This window comes from Trifolium pratense, linkage group LG6 (assembly GCF_020283565.1).
Source record: "Trifolium pratense cultivar HEN17-A07 linkage group LG6, ARS_RC_1.1, whole genome shotgun sequence".
NCBI classification, from domain to species: domain Eukaryota; kingdom Viridiplantae; phylum Streptophyta; class Magnoliopsida; order Fabales; family Fabaceae; genus Trifolium; species Trifolium pratense.
In genome coordinates this window covers 31367987-31383176 of record NC_060064.1, presented here as the reverse complement: position 1 = coordinate 31383176, position 15190 = coordinate 31367987, and the positions used below count along the sequence as shown (strand labels likewise).

General features: G+C 30.6%; 1 protein-coding gene and 1 long non-coding RNA gene across 6 annotated transcripts; both read left to right on the top strand.

Moving 5' to 3' along the window:
* Window positions 1-1078: 1078 nt before the first annotated feature.
* On the top strand, window positions 1079-5848 carry LOC123891532. 2 transcript variants are annotated; one of them, XM_045941415.1, is made up of 5 exons: window positions 1079-1548; window positions 2371-2432; window positions 2554-3606; window positions 4681-4852; window positions 4971-5848. In XM_045941415.1, the coding sequence occupies exons 3-5, from the start codon at window positions 2569-2571 to the stop codon at window positions 5567-5569; spliced, it is 1809 nt and encodes a 602-aa protein (XP_045797371.1). In that variant the 5' UTR covers window positions 1079-1548; window positions 2371-2432; window positions 2554-2568; the 3' UTR covers window positions 5570-5848. The 2 variants fall into 2 exon arrangements, with proteins under 2 accessions (XP_045797371.1, XP_045797370.1); XM_045941414.1 differs by having other exon boundaries at window positions 1085-1548; window positions 2371-2460.
* A 1918-nt stretch (window positions 5849-7766) lies between these two features.
* On the top strand, window positions 7767-11311 carry LOC123891531. 4 transcript variants are annotated; one of them, XR_006803143.1, is made up of 6 exons: window positions 7767-8302; window positions 8427-8465; window positions 8546-8656; window positions 8859-8997; window positions 9710-10732; window positions 10838-11311. It is a non-coding gene; the product is annotated as an uncharacterized LOC123891531 (long non-coding RNA). The 4 variants fall into 4 exon arrangements; XR_006803144.1 differs by having other exon boundaries at window positions 7772-8465; window positions 9710-9785; window positions 10617-10732; XR_006803145.1 differs by lacking the exon at window positions 8427-8465.
* The last annotated feature ends 3879 nt before the right edge of the window (window positions 11312-15190 follow it).

The following is a 15190-nucleotide window of genomic DNA, read 5'->3' as shown; positions in this document are numbered from 1 at the left end:
AAAAAAAAAAAAAAGAACTACTAATTTATAAATGGACGGCTGCCAATTATATTGAATATTTGAGAGGGGAGGAAAATTCAAAAAGATACGAATGCTCCATAATTTCACGTCACACTCAAATATTTGTAGTGTTTTATGAAATCACAATCAAATTAAGTCGGTGACAATGATCCCACCAATAAATTGGTTGAACTTTTATTTTTGTCTAAACTAAATATGTTACAAATTTTTTTTTATCAAATTATTCAGCTCGTATGTAAAAATAAAAAAGAATTATCAACTCATCAACTTTTTTTTTCGGGTACATGAACTCATTCAACTTTATCCAGCTCGTGTGTAAAAATAAAAAAGATTTATTTGCTAAACTAGAGTTTTCGATTTCACTATAAATATGTTTCTCCTCCGAAAAACGTATGAGTTCTTCTTAGAAACAATACAATAAAAACCTTCTTTTTTCCTAAATAATTTTTTTTTTTAGTTTTTTCTTTTTCCATTCTTTTTAGCTTCCTAACAAAAAATATTAACTAAAACATATATATTTCTTTTATGGAAAATGTTAAACGGTGCCCCCGGGGCACTCTTTAAGCATCTTAAATAGTAAGTTTTTGTTAAAATTTTATGGAAATGTGTGAAGTCAACGTCTCGAAAATTGAAATGTTCCACTTTTTGAGTAAATTATTTCTTTAAATAGAATGCTTAAAGAGTGTACCGGGGGCACTGTTTAGCAAGACCATTCTTTTATATCATTTCATTCATACTATAAATTAGTATAATATACAAATTCAATCAACTAACTGATATACAAAAAATTGTAAACTATTTTTTTAGTAATTAAAAGTGAAAGAGTCTTTAAGCTACTAGGTCTGGTCTAGTGGTGAGGAATTTTGGTAGTACGTTCGATCCTCATCTCGTTGTAAACCTAAAAAAAAATGAATAAATCTTGTATGGAAAAGAAAGAAAAAGAAAAAAAAAAAAGTTAACAAAACATATCCTAACGCAATGGTATCTTTGTGGCGCGAAATGCGCAAACAAGACAAACAAACAAACTATTTTGAAGATCCCCATGCTATGATCCAACAAATTAAAATTAAAATAATAAAAACAAAATCATATGCTACTAGCCCACTTTGTCATCACTCCATTATTTTAATTTTCTAAAATATTAATTTTCATTATTATAATCTCAATCATTTCTACTATTTTTTTAATTCATTAATTCAATAGTACTTTTTTTTTTTTAATAAGCTAATCCAATAGTACTTGATTTCAATCCAAACCCTCAAAAACCAAATCCATCATATTAACGTGTCATTTGATCCATTTGATGTTCTTGTCGGATCTGTCACTCTCCATCATCATATAAAAAATAACATAATTAGGTTGCAATAATTTTCATTAATTTAATTATTACCCAAGTTGCTTTCTTCCAAAAGAAAGAAACTTTGATTAGTTTTATTGCATGTAATGAAGATTTTGGATTATGGGCACCATCAATAATCCAAAAAGATCGCATCTTTATTTTTTTGTTGCAGAGAATTGTCAAAGAAGGTTCTTTCTTTCACCCTTTCTGAATTAGGTTCTTTTGACGATTTTAGAAATTCATAATTTTGTTTTTAGATCTTGGTTTGCTTGTGTTTTGATCAAACCAGGTTTCTATTTTAATTTTTGGTTTTATAATGGAATTAGAATGATTTTGTCTCCTAATTGTGTTTGCAAATGAATTATAAGAAACTAATCATTTTTTCAATTTTCAATTTCTAATTTCTAATAATCATATCTTGTTTGGTTTGCTTGAGCAATTAGCTCTGTTTCTTTGCTGTCACTTGATTTCACACAGTTGAGTTCATTGACATGTTAATCTCTTCATTTATATGCTTCTATAATTAATCATTATTATTATTATTAGAAATTTATTATATTTAGTATTTTTAGATTATGCTTTTTTGTTTAGCTTCTAAATAGGAATGGTTGACTACTTTAGCCTTCAATTCAACTTGTGGCATGCTTTGATTTTAGACCAATCTCCCAATTTACTTAAGTTTCTTTCTTATTTTCATTTTTCTTCTAATTTTGCACTATGTGCATTTGGTTGACCTTATATATATATAAATATGATAAATGTTTTTTTCAACGTCAAAATTTCGATGTTTTGTGTATGTTTTTGAAATGTGTGTAAGTATTTGAGATAAATATATATATATGGTGTATGTATTTTGATGTTCAAATAACACAACTGGATAAATATATCGATGAAAATATGGTTCATGGTAGAATATAATGTTTCTTAGATTAGTTTTTTTGTTGAAATTGAATTGCCTTCGCGCTTTCCCCACTTTCTTCGTGTTGATAGAATTTCGAAATCATTTTCAGGGATGTAGAAGGTGTTGAAGTGTAGGAAACTCTAGAAATGGTTGAATAAATTGCGGTTATTGGTATTGTACTCGTAATCTTCATTGCCTTGTAAATTGTAGGAGTTGTTTCAATTTGTTGCAGACAATTTTGTTGATATTTTAGGAAGTGTTCGAGTTTCAGTTTATTGACTTAATCTTGCAGAATAGTTATTGTGAAATGGAGTCCAAAAATGAAACATCGAGCGTAATTTTAAAATTGATGGGAATTGATAAAGTTCCTTCCCAACATCATCCTGTTAGAAATAGACCGAAAGTGTTATCCGAGGATTACCTGCAGAAAGTTGCTTCTATTGGTCTTAGAAAGAAGCGTTCGTCTCATCAGCGTCACTCTTTTGGAATGAGAACCAGTGAAAAGGAATCCAATGATGTTTCGAAAGTAGTTAAAGCAATAAATAGAGACAAGAACCATAACCCGTCAAAGGTGGAAGGTATGCCACAGAAAACAAATAACGAGTCACAAATTGTTGTGCATCGAGAAGCAGGATTGTATGAAATATTGAGGCCTTCAAAATCTCACTTGGATCCCAAGGAGGTAACTTTCAACTCAAGAATTGTAGTTTCGAAAGTGAATCGTGGAAAGGAAGGAAATGGTGAGTTTAAAAGGAACATTAGATGTAAGGTTGGTTTCGGTTATAGCTTTGCCAGAAAAGTGCCAACAACAAAACCTTTCTCTGATAATTGTGGAACTGTGACTAAGGATGACTTGTTTCAGAAATATTGGGGTTTGAGTAAGAATGCATCTGAAAATGTGACAAACCAAAATTCAAAGAATCGAAATATCAATCAGAAGGCTAGCAGTGAGAAATTGCCATCTTTTTCCTCATATTCCGATAGTAATGATAGTAACGATACCGAGAATTGTACTGACCTGCATAAATTGAAGAAGAGATGTTACAGGAATGATTTGATTGAAAAGGAACATACGCTTTCTCAATTGTCAAGCTCTGACATTCAGATCTTGCAGCAGACATGCTTAATGAATGAAGACGTGAAGAACGATAAGCATGAAGACAGTAGCATGTCTAATAATGTTGCCAGGTCTCTTGATTCATCAATTAATATCTTGGTGTCTGAATCGAAGATTAAGGTTGTTTGTTGCTACAATAATAATCCAACAATGGTGCAATCTGAATCAACGGTATCTGTAATAATGTGCGGGGACAGTGATTCTTCAAGCTATGCTTCAAAGCAACAGGTATGATTTTCCTTACTCAAAACTGTTCAGATTTGTTAAATATTTTAATCAAGTTGTAGAACATTTAATCCGTTAAAATAATTGTTGTCAATCGTGGATCATGAAAAATAGTAGTTTGTCAAATTCCGCTATGGAACAATGCTATAGTGCCGCTATTTGACGATATTTCGTACTCAATAGCGTATTGCAGAACAATAGCAATTTTTTCATATATCACTATGCTATAGCGCCTTATTTAACTGCACTGGTTAAAATTTAGGTCATTTAAAGATTTAAAGTGTTAGATTTTGTTGTCTCATTCACTATTAAAAGATTGTACATGAATGTGTCATCTTGAAGTTAATGGAGATGTCTAAAGGTCTGACAAAAACAGGTAGTTGTTGAGGGAAATGGATCATGTGCAGTCAATTTTCAATGCAGTCATTTTATAGCCGTCCGATCACAATCGGACGATTTAGATAAATGCAGTTAATAAATACAGTTTTAAATCATGACCATCTGATCTTAATCAGACGGCTGTAAATCAAGTGACTGCACGACTGCACCAAAAATTTGAATGCATGGAATCCTGATCCAGTTGTTGAGCATCTTAGCATCTATACGTAAGATCTTATAGGACATTCTTTGTAGTTATGCGAAATGTGCAATTAGCTTTCATAGCAATTAAATCAAAATCTCATATTTATCTCCTAGGATCATTTTTCAATCTTAGCATATCTTTTAGGAAAAAAAATATTAGCATATCGTAGATTATTTCTTGAGATTTATTATTAGTTAGTGTATGTAGCTGTAGTTTAGCATTTATAGAAAGTTAGCAAATCTCAGGACCAAAAATCAGATTGTATCATACTATTCAAATGAGATTGTGAATCCTCAGTTATATTAAATAATCTGTTTTTTTTTATTGGATATCACTGTAATTTCTAATAGACAATTTTCTATTCATATGATTAATATAGAATGTGGATGATCTCTTGGTTTTTCATTGTGATTGGTTTTACTTATGTGATGTTATGTTCACATGTCGTGTATGATTTATTACTCATGCTGTTTCATATGATTCTTAAATTGCAGGAGACGCCGGAAATTCGAGAAAATTCTGTTTATTCACTTTGCACCGAGGCTGACACAGATTCACTTGGGACCTTTCAGGGGGCATATGAAACAAGTCCAATTTTAGTTTTGGATTCCACATTTGACGAAGACATTTCAGTAATCTCCGAATGCGGTGGTGCTGATGTATATGGTATGTCATGATCACCGTGAAGCTATTTGTGTGAAATTATTGTTTCATTCCTAGTATCTCATCCTTTTATTTTGGCATAATTAATTTCCAATGTGTCATTGTTTCTTGATTTCTTCAGATTCCTCGGAAGTGGATGACGAAGGACTTGATTTGAATGTTTCAAGTGATGAAGATTGTGAGCAAGAACCAGTACTTGATTTTGACGAGAAGAAAGATATAGTAGGGTTTTCTAGAACAGAAGAAAGTAGGGACTTCTCGTATGTTGTCGAGGTCTTAACCGAGGCAGGTATATCTAACACGAGCTTGTTCAAAGATTTTTCCACATGGCATTCTGCAGAATGTCCTATTAGCCCCTCTGTCTTCGAAACCCTAGAAAAGAAATTCGGCGAGCAGCAATTTTGGAAAAGATCCGAAAGACGGCTTCTCTTTGATCGTATTAATTTTGGGCTGTTAGATATTCTCCATCCTTCTTTATTTATTCCATTGTCGGAAAAGCCTGTGTCGAGAAGAATGAATGTTGAACCAAGCCAGAACATGATTGAGGATGAGCTGTGGGGGTTGCTTGTTTCACAAGAAAAGAAAGCCGGTAAGGAGTCAGTGGACAATATGCTTGGAGGGGAAATTAGGTGGATAGAGCTAAGTGGAGATGTTGAAGATATCGTTAGAGAGATAGTTAAGTTGTTAATAAAGGAGCTCGTAGATGATATGGTTAGTTAGGTTGGAGAATTTTTTAAAACTCTAGCGTGCAGTTATAGGATTCTTTTATATTCAAGCAATTCATGTGTCAGTATGAGTTGACGAGGTTGATTTTAAGTCGATTTTGTGAGGTTGATTTGGAGTCAGATTTTTGAGAGGTTTGAATTAGGATATAGGTATTTGATTGATTATTGATTCATGTGGTACAATATTTGTACTATTTGATTTGTTTCCAAAAAGAAAAAGAAAAAGGGAAAGTGCTTGTGATTTGTATTTCAATATACAACATTACTTTTGTGATGATCTTCTTGCATTGAACTTTGAATTGCAAAATTATTGCAACTTGTTATCTGTCATAAACAATAGTAGTGACTAGTGAGGGGTTTGAAAACTTGTCTGTTTGCAAAAGATTATATTTTGCCAATGATGACTGTTTGATGATGAACTAAATCTGAACCAAGCCAAACCAACTATATTTTAATGGTTTGGAGTTTCTCTCTTAAAAACCGAACCAAACGGACCGATTACACTCATACTAAATCTAGGTCCTTAACTAGAGTGTGCTTTTTTAGGGAAGGTAAGGGGTTCTATGTTGCTAGTTCTGAAGTTTGTATGGTATTTGTCAAACAGTTGTATTTTGGTGTCATTTTTTTCTTAAAACTTAGAATCTAGTATAAGGACCGATTAATTTTAGAGACATCAATCTCACTGTCCATTCACAGATATAGTTTCACTCTTTACGGACTGACCCAACATAAGAAGTGGCATCAAGAGGATTTGAATATGAAACTTTGAGACGAGCACAATCTAAGCCTTCTCTGTCAGGCCAACACATCTGGGTTTGTTTTGGTGTTCTTCTTAAGACTATATCACACAACCTATGCAGTATTGACACTTTATATTTAAATTTAAGGAGTATGAAACTGATTTACATTCAATCATTTATATATTGCACATGTATCCGACAATTTAGATTGAAGATTTCTCTATGATATCCGACATGTGTCAGTGTCTTATGTCCTTTGTATTAGTGTTTTATAGTTTAGAGTCGCAACTAGCTATCATTGGTAGGACCAGAAAATACCTTCATGTCAAAAGTCAAAGGTTTGAATGTTATTGAAATAATTACAGAAGGCCAATCAGCATGAATTGGAGAGCATGGTAACTGGTGACAATGTTCTTTTTTTGACGGGAGACTTGTGTCAGTTGGAGTTCACTAAAAATGTCACCTATACTGTCCTTAGAGATATTCTTGTCACTGTTCAAGAAAAAGAAAAAAGAAGAGAATAGTGATGACTTTATTTAACTTAACTAAGAAATGCAAACATAAATATGAAATCCATTTAAATGATTGTTTAATTTTTTATGAATGAATTAGTAGTAAGGTAACCAAAAAAATGAATTAGTAGTAAAATTTATACTATAATACCTAAAATATGTTATGCTCCATTGATGGGTGTGGTAACAAATATGTTTAGTGTAATCTTGGTGATGTCATTGATCCGAGGTTCTTTCAAGGCAATTCTGTTACAGATTGAGTTTTAGACAATTTGAACGGTCGTTTTTCTTCATTACGAGACTGACATATTTTATTTGCCGTAACTATTGATGTTTTATGGTTAAGGGGGAACAATTTTTTAATCAGACCAGCCTGACTATATCTAATGAGATCAAGCAGATTCAAATTCGGGCTGAGGAAATTGTGAATGGTTACAAATTGAGCTTTCATGGGTCAAATGTCACATCACTTGGCCCTAACGTGTATTAGTTCCTGGTCTCCGCTTCCTAAGGAAGGTGAAAGATAATTGTGATGGCGCGTCGGGGAATTATTCATAGCTATGATGGAAGTATGATGATGGCTTATGCTTCAGAGCTTTAGAGCATTTATCACGGTTAAGCTCTCACAAAGAATCAGGAGCCGAGGAAGGTGATTATGGAGGGCTATCAACATGATTCAAGATGGTGTTCCTCTGTCGAGTAGCTATTATCAGATTGTTCACCAAATCATTAACGTTGGTTATGTAATTGGTGACGTCAAGTAGATACATACATGTTTATGAAACTAATTTTCAAGTAGTAACCATAAATTAATTTGTTTATGTAACTAATTAAGATTGATTGTTGAATAAATTATAAATTATCAAAGGTTTTTAAGGTTAACATTGAAAAAACCACTAGACAAATTATAAAAGGAATCTTTATAACTACACACATCCAACACAGTTGTAGGGTAATTTTGTACACATGTCACTCCCATATTCAACCTTAGCAAATCCTACATGGAAAAAGACAAAAAAACTACTTCATTTGGCCGAAATTTGAAATTGTATTTACCTCCTTCATATGTTGACGAAATGGGCCAACATATACCAGGCCAATGCTATCCGGCCCAACTTGATCCAGTCCATTTCAGGCCAAACAAAAAAACTCCTTCCCCAAGAAGCATGTTTGACGCGTCTCTTTTCATTATTTTTCAAATCCATGCAACTTCTTCTTCTTCTTCTCAGAAGCAGCCGTCCCTTTCATTCTTAGCAAAGGAACAGTGTCAAGTCACTTTCATTACCAACAAATGTCTGACAATGTCCGACTATCATCAACCCATGGAAATTGAAAATCAGATTCTCAAATTTCAAATTTCAAACTCTCTCTCTCTCTCTCTAAACACCAAAGTTTCTTCACTTCATGAACTCGATTTTCCTTCCAAAGAAGAATCCCATGGATATTGCTGGGCCGATTTTCATTCTAACGGAGCAGGTAATTTCAAACTCTTACTCTTCGTTTTTTGAAATCCCCAATTTTCTTCAATCAACTTTAAATCCCTAATTTTCTAATCCCTCTTTTTATTTTATTTTTTCAAATTCTCTCATCAAATGGAAAGAATTTCATTCTGAAACCCGATTCGTGTTCTCCCAAAAGTGTAGGTATCACTCTTGATTTTCAGGATCTCTTTTCTTTCGTTTTATTTTTGTATTTAAACGATTCATGGGCTGTTTGCAGGTTATATATTTAAGCTCGAGTTGTTGTCTGGAAGTCTGCAGCAAAGAAGATGAAGAGAAATATGAAGAAGCAACACGCACCATGAAGGCAGCGGCAACCTCAAACTTATAAGTAAGGGCTTCCAGATCAATTCTATTTTGTTTTATTTCCTTCAATTTGATGTTGCTTCTTTGAGTGGTTATGTTTTCATTTCATAATTCAATTATCAGACTAATACCAATGATTACTTTGTTGTTTTTGTTTAGTTTTGTCTTTTCTATTTCCATTTGATAACTAATATGATATATGATATGAATATTTTAAAAATCTGTAGAACTCTGCATCAATTCCAAGTGAAACCTCAAAATGATGGTGGACACAATTTTTTGTTCAAGATTCAAGTTAAATTGTGTGAAGGGTATCCAACGATTTCGATCTCTTGTGGTAAATTCAAAGATTTGAGTAATCCAAAGGTATCAATATGATATCATTTAATCTTTACTTTACATTTACGATTACATCTTATATGATTAAATTAGAATATTAATTTACCTTCTGTTGATACTCTACATGTTCATTTCTAGATTTCATTTTTCTCTTCAATTGTTTGTGTTGTTTTGTGGATACTGTTTTCGTGATTCCTCCGTCATAGTATAACTACATCAATTATATTGTGATACTTTAATTACTTTTATTTTGATTAGATAGAAAGATTTATCGTCATTCTTTGAATTCCTTACTTTAGTGAGAGATGGTGAGATACATAGCTTGATTGTATTTGAAAACTACTCATTAGATAGATTTAATTTTTTACTGTGAAAGTGAGCACTCAAAATGTTTAATGAAATGTCTCAATATGAACAATTGATGACTTTGTGGTCTTATTTTTGTGCTTTTATATGAAATCATATCTGCATATAGAAAGGATATGTATTAATCTGTATGATATTCTTTTTTGGTTATTTTCACTCTCAAAATGTTAAATAATGACATAAGATTGTATTTCATTTTTTCACATTAATCCCTGTTCATTGTGTTTAGGTCTTGGATTTGTCCCTATTTATTGAATTGCAAATGATACCTCTATTCTTGGTTTAACATGACATGTCTATTAGAGATGCATTGCAAGTTTCACTTCTTGAAAATCCAGGTTTAACATGATACCTCTATTCTTTGAAAATGCAGGTTTCACTTCTTGAAATTTGCCGGAGTTTGAATTCTAAATATTGAAGATGTTAGACCAATGCAAGGAAATAATGGGGTATGATTTAGAAGAAAACAATAGAGAATATGCTAGAATGCTTGGATTATTCTGGTTTTTCAATGTCAAAATGAAATAATGATTGAATTGTCTTCAAATATCTGATTTTCATTTCAATTTTAGTTCATGGCTTGAAGGGAATTTCTATGGAAATTGATTTAATGTACAGTTTAGCATTGTATGCATGACTATATTTTCATTTCAAATATCTGATTTGTCCCTGTTTATTGAATTTCTTGTGGATTGATTCTATGTTCTCTCATTCAACTCATGGCTTTGTAGTATTATTTTTCACAGTTGGTAAGTTACTTATGCATATATTTATTTTTAGTATTAGTATTTTGTACTGATATTATACATGAAATGTTGATTGATGTAGAAACCAATTCTTATGTTAGTTTTGAGATGTCATTGATATTACATTTCATTGCATCAGTACTAGCTTTTATTTCACATTTCATTTCTTTTATGTGATTTTCTTTAATTTGAGTAAGCGACAGATGTATAGTGCTAATTAAATATAATTTTCAAAGTTGGATCCTTTACTGCTGTAAAGGCAGACAAACAGGGGTAAAAGCTTAATTGTTTTGCTAATGATAATTTTTCATGTTTCAAATCATATCATTTAAGAATTTTGCTTATTTATCTTTGTACTACAAATTGATTTTTGCATTAGTATTGTTGTTATCGAGGATTAGTGTTCACTTTGCTAGAGGAATTCACTATATCATGAATTACAATAGCATTGTTCGCTGCGATTGAATTTGATTGAAATTTGTTTCAATTGATTGTTTATTTGTTTCATTCTTTTACCTTGAGTTATATTTTCAGAAGTGGAGGTTACACTTCTTAATATCTTATTTTTCCGTCAAACAAGATGATTCATACGTTGACATCTATATATCAAGATGATTCACACCCACCACTTAACCTCTGCAAATCTCTTGGTAAATTAGTTCTTCATTGTATGTGTTGGTAATTGATTTGTTGTATTATCTGGTCCACACACTGTATGGCTGAAAAAATGTATTATGTTCTGAACTTATTTTCAGTTTCTATTGGTTAAGAAGATTACACAATGCAAGTATAGCTAAAGTGGGGAATATTTATCTGTTTATAAGATGTGAAGGGAAGCTATTAGCAAGTTTGAATATTCAGAGAATTTCCTGTTTCAAGTTTGAATGCAAGCTGTTTTTTTTTATTTTGAACACAAATCATACACTCTATTGATAGTTTATTGATTAAAGTGATGACATGGTGCCATTGGCCTTCCTTTACATTGTGTGAGTAGATATCTTGCTATAGATTTCTATGTTTAGCTTGCACTAGATTTTGTGATGCTATAGCAAGATATGAGTAGGAATTTCTCAAAGTTATTGAGTCACCATTGGTATGAGAGCAATTGTACACTAAGATAGTTAGTTTTGGTTGTAAGATTTTAGGTATTAATTCTAATTCTAAATTATAACAGACATGAATTTTGTTATCATGTGTTTCACTGCCATAATCTACCATGTTAGTTATAAGTAATCTGTTGGATTGTTAGTCATAAGATTCAATGTTTCCTCATAGTCATAAGATTCATTGTTTTCTCATTAATGTTAATGGGTGCAGTGTAGCTTCATAATAATGAAGCAGGTTGAGTATCTCTTTGAATTGACAATAAGATTGGCTGAATCACGGTGTACCATTTTAGTAAAAACTATATTTTGAGGTTCAACAAAATTATAGTGTTATCATGATTTTTATAAATCCAGTCTTTTCAAACATGTAAGTATGTAACAAAGCTTATCATAGACAATTCTGTTACAGCAGGACCAAATGGGGGAGAATGTGTTTAAATGGTTTTTAATTATGTTATGATATATCTACTACATTATATTGACGTGTTTAAATGTACGCTCTTAACTCCTAAACTAATAAACCAAAGTATATTATTAGACTAACTACAATTTAGCTACTGTTTGCCTCAGTTTTTTTAACTGCAGAAGCTATTTTAATCATAAAGCTAGAAATATTAGCTTTAAAACTAAAATTGTTTCGTAAATCTTACATTTTTTTAAAAAAAGAGGTTAAAAGTTTTTTTTTATTCTTATCATAATAAGATTAAAAGATATGTTTAATAATATATTATAATTTTTTTTTAAATATAGAAGCTGTTTTTTTTCTTTTCTTCTTAATAGAACTTTTAAAAGTTGTTGTTTGGCCTAACTTCTTACTTCTAAGGAAAAAGAAGAGGAAAACAAGATAGGCCAAACGGTATCTTAGTAATTCTAACTTCTATGTATTATCGATTTAATCTTATCCAAATTAGATTGATTGCAACTTAAGAATTCCAATTTTAATGATAAAATGGTTCAATATCATCTAATTACATTAATTTCCACTTAGAAATTTTAACTTCATAATACAACAGAGTAGTATAATTTAAGTTTTAGCATCAATAAATTCCAAATTTTATATCTCTAAAAAATACGCGGGGGGCTCGACAGGGCTATAAGATTTTATGTCGCCTTATTAAACACATGAGAGGCTGTACGATTTTGACTTTTGAATCTTATTTTGAGGTTTTTTTTTAATCATATCTCATCTAATTACATTAATTTTCACTTATAAATTCTAACTTCATAATACAATAGAGTAATATAATTTAAGTTTTAGCATCAATAAATTCCAGATTTTATATCTCTAAAAAACACGCGAGGGGCTCGGCAGGGCTATACGATTTTAAGTAGCCTTTATTATACACACGAGAGGCTATACGATTTTGACTTTTGAATCTTATTTTGGGGTTTTTTTTATCAAGTGATTTTTTTATTTTCTACTTTACCTTTTTGTTAATAGGTTCATTGTATTTTCTACATTACTCTACAATTTTATTTTGTTTTGCACAGTATGTTTAGGATAATTTCTGAACCCGTCTCCCAAAAATGCGGGGGCTTACCATAACCGTATTTTCAGTACTTCTGTCATTCGATAACTAAACACCCAAAAATATTGTAGCTTAACATCAAGTACTATAACATCACTATGCTATAACAATGTAGCTTGACACCCAATATTCTATCATATAATCAGTATATTTATCCCATATTTTGTACCAGAGGAATTTTATTCTTGAAGAAGACGTTCAAGCCGAAAGGTTTTTGGAGATAAACATCACTGATAGTCATGCAAATGGGAGAAATATCTTGGTAACAATATAGTTTTTTTTTTTAACATTTGTCAAATTGTTATATTTGAAAAATCTTATGTCATTATTTAAATATATAAGCTATTTGTCGCCCGTGCATTGCACGGGTCCGATTACTAGTCTCATCACGTTTTGGTGTAGTACTATCTTATGTTTACGTAGAGTAGAGACTAGAGACCAGCCTAGGTTTCCAAGGTCCACCCTATGTTTTGTCGTGCGTCGTATTAGCCTAGGTTTCCTGTTTTTGGTAATAATAATATTATTATGCCTTCTTATTTTATACTCCTCAAAATAGCCACTTATTGTCAAAAAATAAAATAGTGGACTCATAAAAATATTGGTCTATAATGAATCAACATTAGGCTCACTAACCCCTCCCATTCTTTTTATTTTTAGTTTTATAAATCTCATTCTTTTTAGCTTCTGTATTAAAAGGAAGAAGATTGGATTAGTATTCATAAGAAAAGAATTAGTCAAACTAAAACAAATGAACAATTCAGAAATATATAAGAGTTCATTCAAATATTAAAACAAATGGAAGATGAATGATCGTGGAAGAGACTATTGAAGAGAGAGAACAACTATAATTACTCCGGTTTCTTTTGTAAGTTAAAATTCCTTTGTTCACACTTATTAAGGAGCGGGGGCGGACCTACGTTAACCCTGGGATGTGCAACTGCACCCCCTCAAATTTGATAACTACACCTGTATATTATACTTTATTTATTTTTGCACCCCCTGAAAAATTGGCGTTGCACCCTACACTGCATCCTTCCTCATCATTATCACTCTGAATTTACATTTTTTATGGCATTTTATTTTTTTTATATTTATTTATTATTTTATTTAATATTTTGTTTGCAGTTAGTTACTCTAAAGAATTCTTGTTTAAATTGACAAAATGCAGCACTGGAGGATAGAACCCGTGTCCTCCTGTTAATAGATAAAAACATGAAAGATGAAACATATTGCACATTTGAACTATATATATATATATATATATATATATATATATATATTCTCCCTCCGTCCCAAAATATAAGCAAAAATTGGTCAATGAAAGTTGATGAATTTGGTTTAAAGTTTAGTCCAGATACATCCACTTTTGTTGACCTCCTTTTGCTTATATTTTGGGACGGAGTAGTATATATATATACACCACACTATAATTTAAATATTTATATTTTATTTTACTTTTGACTAAATTTATGTTTTAATTTACTGTTATATATAATTCTCGTTCTAATAAAATTAAAGAATTTTAGTTTTGGTTCATAATATTAAAATTAAAATGAACATAAATTAGTCATTATGGACTAAAAAAATAACCGAACAAAATTTAGGAATGAAAAACATGAGATTTTTTTATAAGGATGAAAAAATTTGCACCCCCTGACTCAGGGTCCTGAATCCGCCATTGTTAAGGAGTAGCATTTTTGTCTTAATTTCATGTGATATTTCTATTGAAATTCCTAAAATGACCTTATAATTTGCATTGGAACTCTACAATTATGTTTAAAAAGTAAAACAATTAATGATTGTACTTTTGGAAGAATAACTTTAAATAAAGTTAATTTTGGTAACTTTTACTTATATTTAAGGCTAAATTTTTATTTTGACTTTGTTTATTTATAAATAAGGTCGAAGAGAATATGATACATAGAGTGCATCATAAGATCATTTAGTGAATTTAATCTAGTCGTTCACACACATTTGTTCATCATAGATCAATTCATGTAAAAGTCCATTCTAAACGGACCCACATGTAATATTTAAAAGAACTTATGAAAAAAGTCTATCATATATTAATAAGTTATTTTCAACATTTGTTTTATAAATTTTCTAAGATAGCTTTAGAAAAATAACTTACAATTATTCAAAAATAATTTAACTTCATTTTTTGTTTTTAAAAAATAGCTTATACATACGTGCTTATTTATAATAAACACTTATGATTTAAGTTATATATATTAAGTTGTTTATTGAAACAAACATTTTTATCTATTTTTCTTTTTTTGAGGGAACATATTTATCTAGTTAAAATCAAGGATATTAAAACATGTGGTGTATATATATATATATATATATATATATATATATATATATATATATATATATATATATATATATATATATATATATATATATATATATATGCTTGATGTTTTTCTTGAAATAATTGTTTTAAAACCTAAAGATGTACCAGAAGTAC